The 21,485-nt window shown below is 33.6% G+C and overlaps 1 protein-coding gene across 1 annotated transcript; it reads left to right on the plus strand.

The window, feature by feature from the left end:
- The first annotated feature begins 10,381 nt into the window (after positions 1-10,381).
- LOC130613430 (glycine amidinotransferase, mitochondrial-like) lies at positions 10,382-16,125 on the plus strand. The gene is made up of 6 exons (XM_057434775.1): positions 10,382-10,564; positions 10,733-11,029; positions 11,567-11,788; positions 11,890-12,023; positions 13,456-13,789; positions 15,861-16,125. The coding sequence occupies exons 1-6, from the start codon at positions 10,382-10,384 to the stop codon at positions 15,984-15,986; spliced, it is 1,296 nt and encodes a 431-aa protein (XP_057290758.1). The 3' UTR covers positions 15,987-16,125.
- Positions 16,126-21,485: the final 5,360 nt, after the last annotated feature.

A 21,485-nucleotide genomic window follows, 5' to 3' on the forward strand; every position in this document is an offset into this window, starting at 1 on the left:
TACTCTTCAAAATTAGGAACGTTACTTAGTAAACATTTATGCACGGTGGTACAGAGCTTTCTCATCTGATAATTATGAATTGCTGTAGTGTTAGTGCTGTATCGGATGATACTATGCGCTCTGCTGTCTAGTAACTTCAACATATGTATTCTGTATGGCTGGTGGAAGTAATTTGTAAGTGAAAATTATGTTTTGCTCGGTTCGATCATAGCCTGGTAGATACACAGTTGTGCGGTAGCTATTAGATGAGATCTAATTTTACGTAACAGTCGAAGTCTCCCATATATTTTCTTGTGTACAGACTTGAAATGATTAACCAGAGTTACTTATAAATCCAGGTTGATTCTAAATACTTGTATCTTTCAGTATTGTTAAATTTATCTAGGCGATACAAAATGCTGATGTTTTGGTTTTGTCTTGTAAGTCGTGATTGTGTCCCAAAAAGCATGACATCTGTTTTTCCTTGTTTAAGGTTCAAGATTAGCGCATTTTCTTCTAACCAGTCCGATAAATTCTTTGAGCCATTGGTGAGTGCATGTTCGATTGAAGAGATATTGTTAAAATGAAAAATAAAAAATAGTAAATGAGTATGGCGTCGGCGTGCATTATAATTTCAAAGTTCTTTAGTTACTTTTCAGTCTGTTAAAATAGGGCAAAAAAAGCAGCGGATCCAGTATTAATCCTTGAGGGACGCCACAAAATACGGTTGACTCGAACATAGGTGATGTTGTAGGAAACGTGCTGCCAACGGCTAAACAAGTAATCAGTAAAAAATTGCTTTTCATGATCGAGAATGCCATAATTCAGGAGTTTATTCAGAATGGCGGTATGACTTATGGTATCGAAAGCCATGCTAAGATCGATAAAAATGGCGTTAGTTAGTTGTGATTTATTCATTGCTTTGTGAATGTCATTCAAGAACAAAGTTGCAGGAGTTTCAGTTGATCTATGCTTACGGAACCCAAACTGTTTTGATGACAAAAGATTATTTGATTCCATGTATTTTGAAAGTTGTTGATGAACACATTTCTCGAGTATCTTTTATATGATTGGTAACACCTTGATTGGCCGATAGAATCACAATTAATTTTGCAAATTTTACGAAAACCGATCCTACAAAATAAAATTATTGTTCTCTTGCTTTAGCCGGTAGAACTTTAAGATGGACTTCTTCTTTATCTCCGTTTTTACTACCGAGACCACCGAAGCACGGAAGAATACCAGTCTAGTGTAGCGGTACGTGAATTATTAGTTTGTTGAGTGCTGAAAACAGAACTAACTTGTTGAACGGTACAAAAGGTACAAAACCAAAAAAAAACCCTATTATTTTAGCAAGTAAATGATTTACCATTATTATTTTATGCTTAGTTGGTTTCGCCAATTTCATCAAGCTACAGCAGTCGTTTGTTATCTTTTTTTTTTTTTTTGTGATGTGAAATTTAATAAAGCTTACGAGAGTTTTAACAGGCTAAAATTCTGTTTAAAAAACGAAATAAATCCAAAATAGTTGGTTTTATTGACTTTTATGTTTCATCTAGGTTTCATAAAAGCTTAAACTCATTTTTTTATTGAAGATATTATTTCGGTTTGTCTGTTCAGTATTCATATTACTGTGGAAAGTTTATCATGATAGTTTAGTAGGCGACGTTTCGGGAGATCCTTCTCCCATTTTTTTACTTACATATTTTTTATCGTCGCTTGGTGTGCCAGTAAAAATAATTAATTATTAATCACAACATACTGTAACTTGTATTTTTGGGACGATTTTTTCTGCACTTAAGTGCTTAACATGACGTTCACCCTTTTTTTTACTGTGTCTGTGCTGAGGTTACCGACTAGTCTCTTTGATAATAAATGTATTCTGTGTGTTCAAAATGTTTGCGCGCAGCTTTATCTTTTGAATTCAAGGAGAGCCCAAGGTTTTTAGTTTTCGACTCAGCTTTTGTTTGAAGAAAATAACAGAAATAAACAAGGAGACGAGCAAAGTGGAAGCAAGTGAATGAAGAGGTAAATTTCTGAATTAAGGAAGCATCTCATTTAGTTGGTCTGAGTACTTTGTTCTGTTTGCTACTTGTGAGAAAACATGTTTACTTTGTTTGCTTGTTCTGAGAGCACTCTCGTGGTTAGCCAGATCACTTAGTTGCCTTTCATTTTGTTCTAATTTTTGTTAATTGTTTACAAAGGAACACGTAGCTATTTTTGAATATTTTTCCTCTACCCATTTTCTATTTCAGCATAGCTATTTCCCACCTGCAATTGCAAATAATAATGTTTAATTTTAAGCGCATAACTATGCACATTGTCTTTCTGGCCTACGAAATGATGCAGATGTTAATAGTTCTCATCTTGAATAACAAAGGCAACATCATGATTCACCAGGTAATTGAAATATTCTCAACGAGGCTAGGGAAGAAAATGCTCTGCAATTAAATGTAAGACGTGCTAATAAAAATGTTGGACTGGCAAATGCCCGGTGTAGATCAGACTTTTTGCGTCATCAAACTAGGCCTCCACAATGTTTAATTTTTTCTCGACATAGTGATAAGATTATGTTTCCTCCTTTAAATTCTGCAGGTGATTTTAATATTGCATGTCAATTTAATGGATTAAATTTAATAATGAAAACTATTTTAAGTGTTGTCACAATGTCCCTGCCTTAATAGAGTTTTCTACTGAAGTACGTGAATTATCAAGCAGCAACTCTTCTCAAGTAAAAAAGTATATTAGGGTATACAATAATGGATTTAGTTTCGCTTTTTCGTCGGCAACCTTTAGACCACCAGCAGGCTATGGACCTCCAAGTCTTAGGATATATGTAAATCAATCTTTGCCGAAAATTCCTTATATATTGTGAAATATTAATCTCATTTTTATGATGTCCCTCATTTTATTACCTCGTGGTGAGCCTAGTTGAGACCAAAAATGGCCCATGTTAAGGAGCATGCAACTGTAGATAGTAATAGGCTTACCCAGTTGGAATGAATGCCCTTCATTTAGCAAAGGAATTGTTTTAGCCATTCTTAGTAGGCGCATATGTTAAAGGTAAAGGCTTATTATTTATTCGTCGAAATCAAAACCAGCTTCGAGCGAGTCCTAACAAGGACTTATGGATTACCTGGAAAATACTGCACATCAACGTAACGTGCAGGTAGTATTGTTGTCTTGCCTCCTACCTTTTCTAGCTCACCACGTAACATACATCAGATGTACCTTGATGCAATTGCATCGGTTTCAAAGAAAGGTTACCCAGATTTTACTTATCTTCTACTTGAAACCCAAAATAAGCCAAAAATTGTTATTAATTTGTTACCTGGTCAATCTGCTTCTGATAGACCAGATTTTGTTGCAAGGGTGTTTAAATTACATGCTTTGAAAAAAGATTTAAAAGATGATGAGAAGGTGTTATGTGTGCACATGTAGATGTCATTGAACTTTATAATAGAGTTTTACAGCATGTTCATATGTTTCATATGCATCTGCAGAACAAGTTTAAATCATGAAATGCTGATCCAGGCTTTTTCAGGACATGCGCATCACAAGGCACAAGTCAATCATTTTTTCAAGCGATAGGATTTTTTACTTTTTATTATAAAAGATTATTGATTGGTATCTTTTGCTGTAGAAAACGCTGTCGAAAGTAAAATGTCGAAAATAAAATTACTTTTGCACAACATGTCATAACTGTATGATGTGCAAAAAATGTAAAAAAAAAACTTAAACGCTATAAAAAGTTGATCCAAGTTTTCTTCACCTCCGAAACCTCACTTAGAATCAGCTTTATTTTGGGCGATTTTGAGTCCCTACTTTCATACATTTTTATTTCTCCATTGGAGTCATTTGTTGCATTTGAAAAGGCTTATCTTACCAGCAAGCAAGCTAATTTTAATCAAGAGCTGGACATTATAATGTAGCGCAACATACAGTACTACGCGCTTGGTTGGCATTAAAAAATTCAATCCCTTTTTTTAAAATTTCATGACCATCATGGCTGCCAAAGATGTTTTTCAAAGAATAGGATAATAACTGCCGTAATTACAATGGTAGCCATTTAGGTGAAAGATAAAGAAAAAACACTGAAATAAATGGCACAATTTATGTTATACTAGGGTGCGTAAAAGCATAAACGTAACATATGTTATAAGTATAACCAGAAAATCTTTGACATAGGAAAAAACACTCATCTATCACTCCATCTCTTCTTTAATTATCTGGCATGTTAAATAGGTCGAAAAAATAATGAAGAATCTTAAAAATAACTCTTTAATTCTCCTGTTTTTCTTACATCGCATGTCCAGCAGTGAAAACTTCCTCCTAGGACATTAGCATGCTCCATCTTTACTTTAATGCAGGTGAAACCAAGCGATTCAAACATCTGTAAAAGAAGTAGTGCTGAATCATTCGCTTACTCATTTGCAATTTCTTTACACATTATGAATTTGGTACATTAACTGGTACATTTTCTGAATTTCGTGGGTTTTTGCAAATTTATAATAATTTTATAATACATTCAGTATTTTAAACTTAAACACTGGTTTGGGTATTGAAACAAGGCAGTTATGTTGAATTCATTTCAGTAATGAATTTTTCTAAGAACAAACACTAAAATTTGCGTTCTAATTGGTGAAAAGTTTAGAACGAAGCATTTTGCCAATAAAAATTAAAAAATGTTTGGCTACTTCACGCCAAAGAAAATTTTTTGAAAGAAAATCAAAACAAACAAAACTACGCACACATAGATACAATTCGCCCGGCGAATTCACCGTCCAATTCGCTTGGTGGAAACCCACCCCCTTTAGGTTTACCTATCCTTATGGGAAATAGATAAGTTGACTGCAATTTCAGCAGTCTTCTTTATTTTTCTAAGTAAAATCCCTTTGAAACTCAACAACTCATGATCATTTTGCGACAATTACTAAAACATAAAGATAAATAGAAATAAGTAGAAATAAGTAGAAATAAATAGAAATAAATAGAAATAAATAGAAATAAATAGAAATAAATAGAAATAAATAGAAATAAATAGAAATAAATAGAAATAAATAGAAATAAATAGAAATAAATAGAAATAAATAGAAATAAATAGAGATAAATAGAAATAAATAGAAATAAATAGACATAAATAGACATAAATAGAAATTAATAGAAATTAATAGAAATTAAAAGTAAAGAGAAGTAAAGAGAAGTAAAAAGAAGAAAAGAGAAGTAAAGTGAAATAAAGAGAAATATGAAGGAAGTATTTATTTGCATAATTCCAAAAATAAAATCATTTCTGGAAGTACTGTTGAAAGTTCGGATTGCTCCCTTCCCAGTGGACTTACGTGTTTTGAGCAAACAAGAGATATGCTTGAAGGTGGTTTAAAATAATTCGAAATTAAAGAGATTAATTTAGAAAAAAAAGCTCACGAGGCCACTTTTTGTTAGGAAGTGATGGTTTGAGGTTTGAAGGTTTCCTCTTCTCTTCTAAATAATTTGTATCTATAGGGATATTTATTTGCTGTATGTTTTAAAATGTTAAGATGAATATACTTTTGAATATACATCACACTTTTTAGCCATGTAGAAATCTTATACAAACTAATTTAAAGATTTTACCTAAAAACGTAGATTTGGAGGCAGTATCTTGCTGAAACCAGCTGGCTAGGTATAGCTATTCTTATTTATTCCTATTGTTTTTTTTTTAATTTTTTATTCATTTTGTTATGTTATTATTCGGGCCACATAGTTCAACTGTATATACTAAGCGCTGAAAATGCTGTCACGTTTTAAACATTCACGGAAAATGATTTCGCAAAATAAATAAAATTGGCTAACTGATTGTAAACTGTAATTTTTTTTTTAGGTAAATTTGTTAGAAAAAACAAAAACATGTTACACTCCAAATACTATTCACACGCTTTAATCGATTTTCGACATACTGTATACCTGTTTGAAATTGCTCCACCTTGATGTGCTACCCAGTTTACGGCTTTATGAAGCGTTTTATTGCTAAACGCACATTGTGGCGTTAAACACTGGGTCACGCAGTTATTTGTGGTTTGATCCAGCGTTAATAATAGACGAAACCCTCTAAAAATTCTTGCTAGCCTTACAGGGTTCATATATTTGCTCGTTGCCGTTAGAAAATTTTTTAAATCAATGTGATCATGCTCATCTGAGGGTTGGCGAAAGCTCGCTTGCAAAAAAATAAAATATATGAATAGTGGAATTTTCATTTTATTTAACATCAATCCTTTAGATAGCTTCAGCAGACAATTCCCCATCTTCTTGTTTTTTCTTTGGCTCTTTAGGATTTTGTTTATATACCTGGACAACCTTGCATGATTGAGCGTATGTCCTAGCAGCATCGCGCGTGCAAAAGTGCAGTAGACAAGACCCCTCAGTATGCCATTAAATCCTTAACGAATGGGTCTTGTTAAAAATCTTGCTTCAGGGCATCCACACTGTCGAGTTGAACAAAATTGTTCACATTCATTTTGAGTAGAGCTTATCGACGGATGCCTCTTTAGAACTCATTGCTTCTACAGGAGTATCGACTACATCAAAGACTTGTGCGGGTTCACTCATGTTTATTGTAACCTTTCAGTATTTAATAAAGCACCATAAATATCTATTGGTGCTAGAAATCATCAGAGAATTCTTTCAACACAAATTTTATATATGGAGATACTTCTTACTGATCAAACTAACTTATATATACAATTATATACAAAATTATTACAATAAGTTAATAAAGGGTTTTCATGTCTAGTGAGGTCTTCTTAACAAATGAGTGATTAAGGGTTTCCGCGCAGCGTGTTCTCCTCCGCCTTGCTGCCGAAAATGTATAGCAACTTTCGACGCGTCTCTTGGCGTACATTGTGTGTTGCCGAAGCAACAATGTCACAAAACACATTGTGACACAAAGGTCACGGGTAATTAATTTTTATTATTCCCTTAAGCACGTGTCCATTGTCTACTGTTATATGAAAAAGATATTGGTTTTATTTATTCTTGCTTGAATGGAATTAACAACAAAACGTTTTAAGGAAAAGAAAAATGAATTTTATGGTTAATTTCGTTCACTATTTCGCTGTTTTTTTATTCGGTATCTATAGTGGATTTTTCCACGGGACTAAATACTAGTCTCTTTAATAATAGCCTTATTTTGTCTGTCTGTCCGCGAAAGAGGCGTCCCGTAACGGAAACACGAAATTTTTAATATGCGCATGAATATCAAATGCGATATATTTTTACCGACTTTGTTTTGACCGCTCGCGCATGGAATACCATTCACAACGCCTGATTCTTTAAAAAAAAACAAAATTTTCGCGACCAGAAAGAATCCAAGATCTTCGCGGAACGAAGGCCATTTTGATAATGGTCGTGTTTGTGGTCAGTGTGTGAGGTTTGTAGGCCTGTTTGACTTTTTTATCTTCTAAAAGCCTTATATATTTGTAATATTTGTTTTCTGTTTGTTTTCAATGTTAGGATAAATATATTGTCACGTTTTTTAGCCACGTACAGATCTTAAACGCACGAGTTTTAGGATGTTTGGCTAGGAACGAAGATTAGCTAGCTATAGCTACTAGCTAGCTAGAGCCTCACTTATTGCTATTCTGTTTGGTATAAGAGCTTTTTATCCTAGCCAACATTTATTTTTATGTTGAGGCTGTGGCTATTTAGCTAGCTCCTTAAAAAGTGAAAGTATAAAAATGCAGTTTGGCTACAACAATATTCTTAAGCAATATATAATTTTTATGCTAAATGCAGTTAGCTAGCTAGGTATAGCTACATATTTTATTATTTTTCTGCAAACTTTTTCTGCAAATGAAATGGCTGAGCGATTGTTTTGGCTGGACGAGTAACGACAGGCTGTTCCCTGTGTTTTTATTTAAACCGAAGTTGCAATGAACATTTTTGGAAAAGGGTAATACGCCTTATGCGCCTGTTCAACTGTGTTTAACTGTACTAAGCGGTTAGCCCAGTGTTAAAAACAGACTGTTTTTTGTAAAAGGCTGTTACGCCTATGGGCATGTGCAACACCGTTTACCTGTATATACTAAGGTCAGCCCACCACTGTGACAATTAATTTTTAAACTTTCTTGGGAATCACGCCTGGACTAACCGCTCAGCCCTGTGTCTGCGAGAAAGTTTTTTTCAAAAGGGTATTATTACTATACGCTGTACAACACGGTTTAACTGTACTAAGCGCTCAGCCCAGTGTCACGATTAAATTTTCAACTTTTAAAAAGACTTTTCCACAAAATAAAATAATATTGACCGATTGTTTTTGCTATGATGGAGTAACAACACTTTGTAAACTCTGTTTTTATATCAGTTATCGTTGTGGGAAAGTTATTTTTTGAAAAATATGTTACAGTCGCACACTATAATGTTGTATGCGCTTCAAATGATTAACGACATACTGTATACCTGTACTAAAGCGCTCCACCTGATCGTGTGGGACAGTTTACAGCTCTTATTAAGCGCTCCACAGAGTGTTCAATGCCGGATCACACCTTTACTTGTGGCTTAACCCGGCGTTTCGACGCCGGGTTTCCCGGCTAGTCTTTATAATAATAGCCGTATTCCGTCTGTCTGTCTCTGCGCGGACCCCCCGCTGAGTTAGAAAATGATGTTACGGAAAATATCAAAGGCGATATATTTTTATCCACTTTGTTGCGACGGGTAAATAAAAAGGACGGGAGAACCCGTGGATTTTTCCACGGGCAACGACTAGTATAATAATAATAGAATAAATGCGCTCAAAAATATTGAAATATGTAACAAGAACATAAAAACACTCAAAAATATTGCCGAGATTTTTCTCGGCACTGTGCGATAACTAGTAGTTTTCGAAAATTTACGTTTGAAGATATACAGGTTAATGGACCTGGAAATAATGTAACAATGATAATGGTTTTTTTCTGAACATTAATATTTTAACCAGAGCTTCTCCTCACAACTTGATAATATTTGAGATTGCATATAAGATTACATATAAGCTATTTTGATGGATCATGGTGTGTGGTACACATAAGTACAAAAGTATAAAAATATAATATCTCGTTCCTTAACAAATAATACCTAGTGGGAAGTGACAGGGTAATGAGAAGTGCGTAAGATTTGTTCAAGTTAACTTAAAAACGCAAACTAAGTTTTTTTAATAATTAGCTAAAAAAAAGGAGGATAAGAGCAGGAAAAGAGGAAAAGCAATATTTGTTTATCAAGAAGACGTCTAAACGTTGGATTTGTTCTAAAGAGCAGAACTTCCAGGCATTCCGTCATCCAATTCAGTTTAATTTGAAAATGCACTACACTTAAAATGTCAAAATAGTGCTATAAAGCGAGGACGACACGATTTTTTTTCATGCGCATGCAAAGGGACTTGTTTCATTTCATGCTCCTGAACATGTTGCGCATGTAGCTACCACAAAAACTAACAAACCTTTTTTACAAACGAAACAAGGAAAGATAGAATCACGTAACGGCTTTGTCGACCGAGAAGATGTATCTGAAACGTGATAGCGGGCTCTTTGTGCGAAAACGTACCATCTAAAAGTTGGTTGCCATTAAGAATACGATAGCCCCTTAGAATTGAAATTATCAAATTTTTTTTATTTTTTTTTACGGATGTAACTTCTATGCTAAGTTTCTAGTAAGTTTAAGAAAAATTATTCTATAAAAATGTTATTTTGGTGGGATAAAACAGAAAAAATTTCTTTATAACATTATCTTGCCCCGAATATGAGTCACGAATTTTATTTTTTTTAAACACACACACTCTGTATGAAAATTAAAGACTTTAAGTCAAAGACTTTTAGTCAAAGTATGCTTCATTTTTATACTAAGCATGCTTTATTCTAGTGTGACCCCCCCCCCTAAAGTATAATGTTATACTTTCTTTTTATATACTGTTCTTTTTAATATTTATTTTTTTATTGCCATCGTTTTTATTTGTACGTTTAGAAGCCATGTTTCACATTTATCAATACAAATTTTTAACTTACTTGTTTGTTTGAAAAAATTTTTCTCCGTTCCAGTTCTTTTTTTCACAAATTTATTTTCTTATATACTCGTAGAGAATTTATCAATGTTTTATAATATATAAAAATGTTTTTAAAAGGGGACATGTTAAGGAGATACTTTGAATATACTGAACATGTGTCAAAAGGGTCTACCATATCTTTAAATATCTTCGTAATATACCAAACAATTTTGCTACCAATATACGGCAAGAGTTTACGGTTTATATTATAAATGAGCGTAACTATTTTTAGCCACATGCTGAATGTAAACATTTTAAATGTGGGTGATTTTAATTGATTAATAGAAAATATGTGTCAAAAATGTGTTGTAACAACCTGCAGAGAATGGCAACACAATAAAACGTTTAAAAAAAATGTTGCTAGCACAAAATTTGTTTATGCAACAAAATTTGTTCCTGCAGCAAAATAGAATGGATCTGTGTTGCAGCAACAATTTTTTTGTACCTAAGAAATTGTTGCTTATGGGCCACAACGGGTCTTTTACATGCGAGTGCAATGTATCATGTTGCATTTCATACACAGGAAAAGAATACCGCGTAACGCCCTAGCTTAAGAAACGATATGAGTTACAATTAATTGGCATATTTTTTATTAAAGCCACAAAGTTGCTAAAAAGACTTATGCTTGCCATTTTTAATGCTTTTTTATAGCAACAAGCGACTTTCCTTGAATTTTTCACAAGTTAATGACTTTTTAGTTAATTATTTCAGACTTCATCGTTTCGTCAATATTCAACTCCAGTGGTAAACTCTCACAATGACTGGGATCCTCTAGAAGAAGTTATTGTTGGTAGGGCAGACAATGCATGTATACCAGTACTTACACCAGAAGTAAAAGCTTGCACAGGTGAAACACAGTGGGACTACTTAAGAAAGCATGGCGGGCAAAAATACCCTCAGGAGTTAATCAATAAGATGAACGCGGAAGTCGAAATACTTTGTGATATTTTGCGCCAGGAGGGCGTTATTGTCAGACGCCCCGATATCGTCGATCATCAAAAAGTAAGAACCGTCATCGTTGCTTACATTGTCAGTCGCAGATTGTTTTTGTTTGTTTTGTTGTTGTTGTGTCAGGGTATCATGTACTGTCGTGTATTATTCTTTATAGGTATCTATCGTTGCCTGTTGTTTCTTTGTGTTTTTGTTTGTTGTCTGTTTGTATCGTCTGTTAATGTTCATTTTTTTCTATGGAAATCTGAAGTTATCAGTTTATTTAGTTTGTTGTTACCGTTGTTATCTGTCTCTTGTTTCTGTTGTCGTGTTTCTGTTTAGATCATCTGTTGTCGTATATGTTTAAGTCTTCCGTAATTTTTTGTTTCTATCGTCGATCGCTGTCTGTTTTTATGTGTAAATCTTTTTTCTGTTGTTTTTTGTTGCTGTCTGCTGTTGCTTCCTATGATTTTCTTTGGCAATGTGGATGTATGACAATTATAAATGCATGTTGCAGTTTATTCACCTCCATTGGCACCTGCTTTTGCCAGATGTTATATGCTGTTGTCGTCGCAGAGAAATACATAACAGATTGTTGTGCATTTTTAGGAATTTAGTACACCAGATTTTACTTCAATTGGATTGGAAGCAGCAATGCCTCGTGACTTTCTTTTAGCCGTCGGAAATGAATTAATTGAATCACCTATGGCATGGAAAAACCGTTTCTTTGAATATCGTGCATACCGAACATTAATAAAGGAATATTTTTCGAGAGGTGCTAAATGGACAGCGGCACCAAAAGCTACTATGTCAGACAAGCTGTATGATCCAGTAAATATAATGATTTATTTCTTTAATTTTCGATAGATTTTGTTTGCTTAATCACCTTAATACATGACACCATAATACATCCATAAATTTTGCAATATTAGGAATATCAAATAAAATCTACGAAGGACAGACACGAATTAGCAGCTCAGGGTAGATTTGTGACAACTGAATACGAGCCATGCTTCGATGCCGCTGATTTTATGAGAGTTGGAAAAGACATTTTCGTGCAAAGAAGCCAGATATGGAAATTATTTAAGTTTAATTTTAGTCTTGAAAGGGAGCCATTAAAGTACCGGTCTAATGAAACGGTACGGAAATCATAGTTGTCTTGTCAATAGAACCGCCTTAACAAGGTACAAAAATGTTTTACAAACCATTTTGTATTAATACTTTGAATTTAGTTAGATTTGCTGATACCAACTATTAACGATTCCTTGTGAAACAAAAAGGATCAGGGATTCAGTAGAATGAAAATATTATGTTGCAAACGAAAACATGCTAAAGCAAAAACTGAAATGTGGACTGCGATTCCACATATTTTGTTGTCATAGAAATTTTTAACTCCCTCAAATTATGACTCGCCAGTCACTGTAAACTGTATAAATTAACTCGCCGGTTATAATTTGCTAATGAATATTAAATGTTCCGCTATTTTAAATTAGCAATTAGCAATTAGGAAAGGCCCCTTGGATCCACTTAGCAAGCAATGACTTCCTTAGTGGATTGTGGCTTCAATTTATAAACTAAAAATGCCAGTCAGAATAAACAACAACAATTTTCTCCGGATTAATACAAACCTTATTTTAGATGAGCACTATTTTGAAATGTTAAGCTGTTTAGATTCTTTCTTAAAACGCCCCAAATGTGTTTATTTTTTGGTATAGAATTTTTTTACGTGAAATTCTCAATATCTCATCCCTTTTTGCGATTGTGAGGAATAATTAAGTTTTTCCTCTGGTAATTCCTTATGACTTGGATAGGAATTTTTTTTAAAAAAACGGAATAAAAATACAGTTATTTCTTGTGAAATCTATCAATTATATAAAATCTTTATAACATGAAAAATCGAGCAAGATTCGTGATTGATAATTTGCCGTCCAAAATTTCTTTAACACGACTCAATATTGCTATACAAACAGAAAGACCGACAAAATAGATAATAAGAACAGATTAAAAAGTTGTTTTATTGGATTTGCTTACTCTTCCAGCTTTTTTTAATCCCAATTATCCAGACTGTTATTCAAATCATTAGTTGGAGAAGGTGTTCACAAACTGATAATGGGTAAATTTCCATTTTTGAGGCCTGAAATATAGGCGCGTCACTTGGCTGGTGCGGTGCAGCCGGTAAACTGCAAACATTTTACTTTGTCGACCAGCCCGTCTAGTAACCAAGATCAAAGGTGCGCTAGCTGTGCTTTCTACAATATCCTCATTTTGGAGGAACGCGCTCTACGACTCGGAAAAAAAGGCCTGAAAAATCAGCAGCAAAAATAGCACCATTTAAGATTTAGGACCTAACCAAGTGAGATCAGAAGTACTAAAGCTCTGAACATTTAGAAGTGAGTGTGAGCTTTACCTCGTTTGCAGTGCGGTTACTTACATAGAAGCGGCTTTTCAATTGCTTCTGGTCATACGCGTCATTTTATTTCTTTTATTACATGTTTGTTTCAGGTGACAAATATGATGGGTATTGAATGGATGAGACGCCATCTTGGTGAAAAGTATAACCTTCATGTTTTGTCCTTCTCGCCTCCAGGTAGCATGCATATTGACGCAACAATTAACACAGTTAGAGAAGGCTTAGTGATCGTTAACCCTGACAGGCCATGCAATGAGCTAGATATCTTTCAAAAAGCAGGCTGGAAAATAGTGGAAGCACCTAGACCTGCTAAACCTGACTCGCATATTTTGCGGATAAGTAGCCCTTGGATAAGTATAAATGTGTTATTGTTGGATGACAAAAGAGTAATCGTGGAGAGTTCGGAAGTACCAACACAAAAAGTATGTTTTCTACCTTTAATAATTAGTCGTAAGCCAGTGGAAATTCTCAGAAATTAACCTGCCATTACTTTCCGTTAGCATCTTTGGGTATCATAATATAGACAGTAGTCGTGATTCGTGAAAGAATTCACGGGGTCGCCTGCCAGTAAATTATACACTCTGAAAGGAAACCAGAATAAAACTGCGCCCAATCATTTTGCACAAAATATGGCTTTTATTACAAAGACTAGCTGGGGGACCCGCGCCAAAACGCCGGGTTAAGCCACAAGTAACTGTGTGAGCCAGTGTTTAGCGCCACATGAGCGATTTAGAATAACGCACTTTATAAAGCCGTAAACTGTGCAGCACATCCCGATGGAGCACTTCAGAACAGGTATGCAGTATGGCGAAAATCGAGTGAAATGTGTGAATAGTGTTTAGGCTGTAACATATTTTTCGAAAAATAATTTTGTCACAACTTTAGCTAAAAAAAGAAAATCACAGTTTACAAACAGTTAGCCAATATTATTTATTTTGCGTTTCCTTGAATGTTCAAAACTTAATCTTGACAGCGGGCTGAGCTCTTAGTATATACAGTTCAACCGTGTGACCAATCCATAAAAGCGTAGTACCCTTTTTTAGAAAAACTTTATCACAGCTTCAGTTTAAATTAAATTATAGGAAACAGTCTGTTTTTTAACAGCAGGTGAATGGCTTAGTACAGGTAAACCGTGTTCCACATGCATAGCTATGGGTGTAACACCCTTTTTCCAAAAAAAACTTTATCACAACTTCAGTTTAAATAAAAACACAGGAAACGGCCGTCGTTACTCGTCCACCTAAAAAAATTTATTTTCTAGAATAATTTCTCATGTCAGTAATAAAAGGTGCAGCCACCTAACTGCATTAAGCGTAAGGATTACTAATTAAGAAATTTGTTTTGTCAAACTTCATTTTACTGCTTTCACTTTTTAGCCAGATGCAGCTAATAAAGAGCTAGCTAGATAGCCACAACTCCAACATAAAAATATACAATAATATAATAAACTGAATAAAAAAGTTAAAACGATAGGAATAAATAAGAATAGCTATACCTTGCTAACTGGCTTCAGCAGTACACTGCTTCGAGATCTACGTTTGTAGCTAAAATCATAAAACTGATTGGTTTAAGGTTTTACATGGTTAGAGAGCATGATGATATATTCATCTTAACATATAAAAACGCACAGACAATAAATATTCCTATAGATACAAAATATAGAGAAGAGGAGATCCGCAAACCTCATACCATAAATTTTCAATCAAAATGGCCCTCGTGAGCCTAATTAATTAGCTTAATCAGGCATATCTCTTGTTTCTTCATAAACGCGTGCTCTAAGTCCAGTTGGAAGATAGCTATCCGAACTTTCAAATGTATTGCAAATAAGTACTTCCCCTATATTTCTATTTTTATTTATATTTATTTCTATTTTCATTTATAATTTAGTAATTGCCGGAAATAATCACGAGTTGTTCAATATTTTTGTTTCAAGGTTATTTACTTAGGAAAATAAAGAAGACTGCTGAAATTGCAGTCAACTTATCTCTTTCATATAGGGATGGGTAAACCTAAAGGGAGGGGGGTTTCCACGAAGCGAATTAAACGGTGACATCCCCGGCGAATTGTATCTGTGTGTGCATAGTTTTGTTTGTTATGATTTTGCTTCAAAAAAATTGCTTTGGCGTGAAGTTTCTAAACAGTTTCTAATCGTTAGTGGCGAAATATTTCCCTCTAAACTTTTAACCAATTAAAACGCAATATTCAGTGTTTATTCTAAAAAAAAATAATTATTGAAAAGAAATTAACTTTAGTGTTTACATTCAGTATTTTAAATTCATCTCATGCTTTTTTTTCTCGTGGAAATCAAAAAGATGTTTCGCTTTGTACAAAATTTAAAATTCGAATTTTGCGAGAATTAATGTTCGCCAACACCGAGTTGCGCAAAAACCTACGATTTTCAGAAAATTGTTTCCATTAAGATACCAATTGTATAATGATGTAAAGAAAATGCAAATGAGTAAGCCGATGATTTAGTACTACTTCTCTTTACAGATGTTTGAATCACTTGGTTTTACCTGCATTAAAGTAAATATGGAGCATGCTAATGTGCTAGGAGGAAGTTTTCACTGCTGGACATGTGATGTAAGAAGAACAGGAAAATTGAAGAGTTATTTTTAGATTCGTCATTATTTTTTAACTTATTTAACATACCAGTTAATTAAAAAAGATATGGAGTGAGAGATGAGTGTGTTTTTTTATGTCAAGGATTTTCTGTTTACATTTATAACATATGTAACATTTCTATGCCAGTGTAAGATAAATTGTGTCATTTTTTTGGTGTTTTTTTCTTTATCTCTTACATAACTTGGATACTATTGCAATTGCGACAGTTAAAAAAATTTTGTAGCCATAATGGTCATGAACTTCTAAAAAAACTGTGGCTTTTTTTAATGGTGACCAAGCACGTAGTATTGTATGTTGCGCTTAATATCCAGGTCTTGATTAAAATTAGCTTGTTTGCTGTTAACATAAGCCTTTTTCAATGCAACAAAGGACTCTAATGAGGAAATAAAAGTGTGCCAAAGTAGGGACTTGAAATCGCCAAAAACAATGTCGACTCTAAGTAAGATTTCGGAGGTGACGAAAATTTAGGCTATAGCGTCTTCGTTTTTCTTTAGTTTTTTGCACATCATACAGTTATGATATGTTGTGCAAAATATTTTACTTTCGACAGCATTTTCTGCTGCAGAGAATGCTACCCAAGAATCTTTCATAAAAAAATTCTTAGTGTTGAAAAATATGAATGCTTTGTGCTTCCCATGTGCCAAATCTTTCTGAAAAAACATGCATTAGCATTTTGTGATTTAAACTCTCATTTTACGCATAAACATATAAAAATGCGGTAAAACTCTATTATAAAGTTCAATGACATCTTCATGTGCACACATAACAACTTCTCACCATCTTTTAAATCTTTTTTCAAAGCATGTAATTTAACACCCTTGCAAACTAATCTTGTTTAACAGAAGCAGATTGACCAGGTGACAAATTAGTAACAATGTCTGCCCATTCTGGGTTAAAGTTAAAGTTAAGGTAATCCACCAGTCCTTGTTAGGACTCTGTTCGAAGCTTGTTTTGATTTCAACAAATAAATGCAGGCCCTTGGCCTTACAACTGGGAAAGCCGATGTTTAACTACAGTTGCATGCTCTCTGACATCGGCCATATTTTTGTCTCAAGTAGGCTCATCGCTACGTAATAAAATGAGAGACATCATCACAATCAATATTGCACAATATATAAGGATTTTGCGGCAAAGATTAACATATATCCCAAAACTGGGAGGTCTATAGCCTGCTGGTGGTCTAAAGTTTGCCGACGAAAAAGCAAAACTAAATTCATTACTGTATACCCTAATATACTTTTTTACTTGAGAAGAACTGCTGCTTAATAACTCACGTACTTCAGTAGAAAATTCTATTAAGGCAGGGACATTGTGACAACACTTAACATAGCTGTGATTATTAAATTTATTCCATAAAATTCACATACAATATTAAAAGGTTTGCTCTACGGCGGACATTTGCTCACTCATACAAAAAAATCTTTCACTGAAGGTATGTCTTGTAGTTACTATAGTTAAGAGTGGGATATTGACATCACAGGATCCTTTTATGTATCGAGAAAATGGTTAGTCCCCTGTACTTGATGAGCAAAACTACTGCACTATACCAATATGAACCCTATGTGGTCAACAGGAAATATGTCCAAGGGTAACGTCTTAGAATAATCCGATCGTTAAAATTTCAATGAATGACAATGTACGTAATCATGGCTATCATGTCCACGCTGATTCTGCTCACGCATCTTGTTTCAGGTTTTGTGATATTGTTGTGCTATATTAGATACTGCAAGGCTATAATTAGCATAAGTTAACCCACCCTTCTACAACTAGAAATTAAAAAAAAGGTTGCGAAGCATTAAGAAAGTTGCAAGCAAAATTGAAACCAGCCAATAGTTGTCCCTAGTGCTTCTTGTTTCTCTTTGATACAATACGGCGAGGTGCTAACATCTTCATGCTGCTGATATATGGGAATGCCACAAAACTGATATCATAGACGTAGAAACAATTCTGGGGACGAGGTTGTGAATAAAATCGCCGCGGAACAACAACATTTCGTTGCGCTAAAGTAGTGATTTTTTGGCGAAAATTCAACATGCGCAGAATATTTCTTTTCAGAAGGTGCGAGAAAATTAGATCGCGCGAAACTAAACAAAAACGGTTACTGAGAAATTTATTTCCATATTGTCAGTATTGGTAACGTAAATTCAAAATTGATGAAGCTGTTAGCGTCAATAATTCATGCAAAGTTATACTTTATAAAGTTAAAACCCTTATTCTAAAGGATATGCAATACATTGAGTTGTACAACCCGTAGTGTGCAAAATTGTCACGAATTAAAGGGATGCGCGTCGTAAGGTCGCCATATCAACAGGAAGTTAATACTCGTGTCGAAGGTAATGTTATAGAGATTTTCGCGTTAACGATTTCGGAGATGAGAAGACGAACGAAGCAGCTTGTGGTGTTCTTTTCATGTAAAAATACCGGCACTATTATGAAAATCAATTTCTTGAAGCCACGGAATCTGTTGCAATGAATTTAAAAAACTTACGGGAAACAATAAAAACAAACAATCTACAGAAACGAAAACAATTTATTAACTTTATCAAGATTTATAGAACAGCTTCACATTTTTGACAAAAAAACAATTACAACGCAGTTTGAGATTTCGCTTTCTTCTTTTTATCTCACATATTGAAAGATAACATCTCTCACCCAATTGTACGCAGTCTAAAAGGAAAAAGAAAACTTTTTTGTAGTAAAGTTTCTAAATACATTAAAATCCAGTGCCTTTGAGGGGCAATACTTAGAGCTAACCTTCTAAACTGCAAATATATATCATTTGTTGGGACAGAGTTCTCAAAAGGTGTTTATTAGATACAATATGCTTGATATAATAAATGAAGTCATGCACCTCTGTTTACTTTCAGGGTTGTCTTCTTTTGGGGATTGGTAGTTTAGTTGGCAGAGTGTTTACTTCATATTCATATGGGTTTAATCCCACATAACAGTTGCGGTTTGTTGAACAGAAATTTAAAATTTAAATCTAGAACTGCCTTTGTTGTCCTGGAAAAAAATTGACAGGGTAAATTTATTAGAATTAATAAGGCTAACCACATAAAATATAGATAACCACTTTTTTAGGCCAAGACAACAAAATTGAAAGCACTGCTTTTTATTTGGAAAGCACAAATTGTATAAATTTAAAATTTTGCTTAAGCTTGCCCTCTTACGGCTTTTCTGGCTAAATGACAAATTCATAACAATCATATCCTTATTTTTCCTTTTAGCCAGGTAAACATAAATATAAATATATGATATTAAAGTCATTTAGGCGCCAAATAAAAGATTGCTTAGTCCATCAGTGAGTAAAAACTAAAAAATTAGGCAATTTTAGTAATCCTTAAATGAAAAGTTCCAACCATACCAACAAAGGGTGCTGGCAGTTTCCGAATCTGGTCAAATCTTTCTAAAAGTGTTTTTTTTAAGGATTTGATTGACGCAAGGCCAAGAGAAATTAAATCACAGTTTTCAGTCCTAGACGTAATCAAAAACACATGCAGAAAAATGTCATTATATATATATATTATATGTTATTTTTTCAACCAACATTTATCAAATCAGGCAGGGGAAACTATACATGTCTTGCATAATCCTTAAATTAAGGTGCAACACAAAATTTTTCATAAGACTAACACAAATACAAAAATATGTCCTTAACTTCATCCTGGAACATTATTCACTTCTTTGGTAAGGCAAACCAGGTCAAGCGTATTTTGCAATCACACTATTTTGAAAACTATGCCGAAAGACGTCTTTCATTATAAAATAGCACGATCGGATAAAAAGAGGATAAAAGAAGATTCTGTGTTTAATGAAGAAAATGATTGTCAAATGGCTTATAGTATATATAAAAGTAAAATGAAAATTTTTACATTAATTTTCTATAATTTTAAAAAAACAAAATTTTCAAATGCATGTTGGCAGTGGACAAGAGACTGTAATTTAATTTTCCTTGGACTAATATTACGAGAAAAGTGTCAAACAGTTCTAAAAACGCACACAAATTTTAAAGGACAGGTGCGGCTTTGGCTTCCTTGGAGCTCTGTTAAAATTAGAGTTTCGCACATCGCATGAACCTGAGGCTACCATATTATGTTCTGGTAAAGCATTATTTCTAGCTAGTCGATAAAGCCCGTGGAGAAATCCACTTAGGCAGATGTGTATGGTACACCAAAGTCACATTAATACAGTTATCTTGAGATAACAAATGTTATCTTAAGATAACTCTATTAATGTGACTTTGGAATGCGTGCATATTCACATTAATGTCCTGAATGTAAGATAATTCGAGTAATCTATGATATTTTTCCCTCGCTTAAAATATTTTTTCTGGCTGCCTTAAAATAGTTTTTTGTTCGCCTCCCCTTTAATAACAAATACTCGAACATACATCAGATATTGTTAGACGAGATATTTTCCTATAAGTAATGGAAAAAAGTATAATTTTGACTAAGAAATATTAATAAATTATTATAGAGTACACAATGAAAAGGAAAACAAAGGGCCGAAAGAGAAGAAAACAAAAAGTAAAAAAGCATGATTTACAGCAAGACTAAGTAATGTAAGTATTCAAACATTTAATTGAAGTTACTAATGACGATTCGAAAACGTTATGTAACAACGTAAATTCGATTTTGTTCTAAATATTTCTGTCGGTGTGAATAAAAATTTGCCAGAGGGGTACAACTACATTGTATTAATGCAACAAATGAACATTAGCTGCTGGATGATTTCCATTCATTTCAAAGAATCTTTTGAGTTTTATTTAAGGTATATATATCTTTATCTGGTTAAAATGATGAATGCAACTGAACAATTAACTACCTAAAGGACACAAATTAATGCTGATATAAAAAATGCGTCAATAATATTTGCAATGTAGTTTGCGTATTAGGCCAAAAGCAAAATTAAATGTCGCAAAATTAAATGTCGCAAAATTAAATGTCGCAAAATTAAATGTCGCAAAATTAAATGTCGCAAAATTAAATGTCGCAAAATTAAATGTCGCAAAATTAAATGTCGCAAAATTAAATGTCGCAAAATTAAATGTCGCAAAATTAAATGTCGCAAAATTAAATGTCCCAAAATTAAATGTCGCAAAATTAAATGTCGCAAAATTAAATGTCCCAAAATTAAATGTCGCAAAATTAAATGTCGCAAAATTAAATGTCGCAAAATTAAATGTCGCAAAAGATCAGGTGAGTACCTAAATCGCAAACATTAATGTCGGAAAATGTTGGAATCCCGACAAAAAATTAGATAGTCATAGCGGAAGAAACATATTTGAAATATTAGATGACAGGTCGAATTTCTCAAAACCGTGAAAACAATAAACATGTTCATATAATTACACACATTTATGTCGCAAAATTTATTCTTTTTTTAACATTTATGACACATTCTTTTATACAAGCATTTAAGTGCTTTAAAAAGCAATAATCGGCAAAAAGGAAATTTAAGGGCCGTCGACAAAATATTTCTGTCACGAAAAAA

Source organism: Hydractinia symbiolongicarpus, chromosome 11 (genome assembly GCF_029227915.1).
Source record: "Hydractinia symbiolongicarpus strain clone_291-10 chromosome 11, HSymV2.1, whole genome shotgun sequence".
NCBI classification, from domain to species: domain Eukaryota; kingdom Metazoa; phylum Cnidaria; class Hydrozoa; order Anthoathecata; family Hydractiniidae; genus Hydractinia; species Hydractinia symbiolongicarpus.

Excerpts from the sequence above, each read along its gene's own strand:
- LOC130613430 (XM_057434775.1), top strand. The coding sequence starts at position 10,382 with ATGTTGCTAGCACAAAATTTGTTTATGCAACAAAATTTGTTCCTGCAG. Across the intron at positions 10,565-10,732 it reads ACACAGGAAAAGAATACCGC|TTTCAGACTTCATCGTTTCG; the intron begins GTAACGCCCTAG and ends TTTAGTTAATTA. Across the intron at positions 12,024-13,455 it reads GACATTTTCGTGCAAAGAAG|TCAGGTGACAAATATGATGG; the intron begins CCAGATATGGAA and ends TACATGTTTGTT.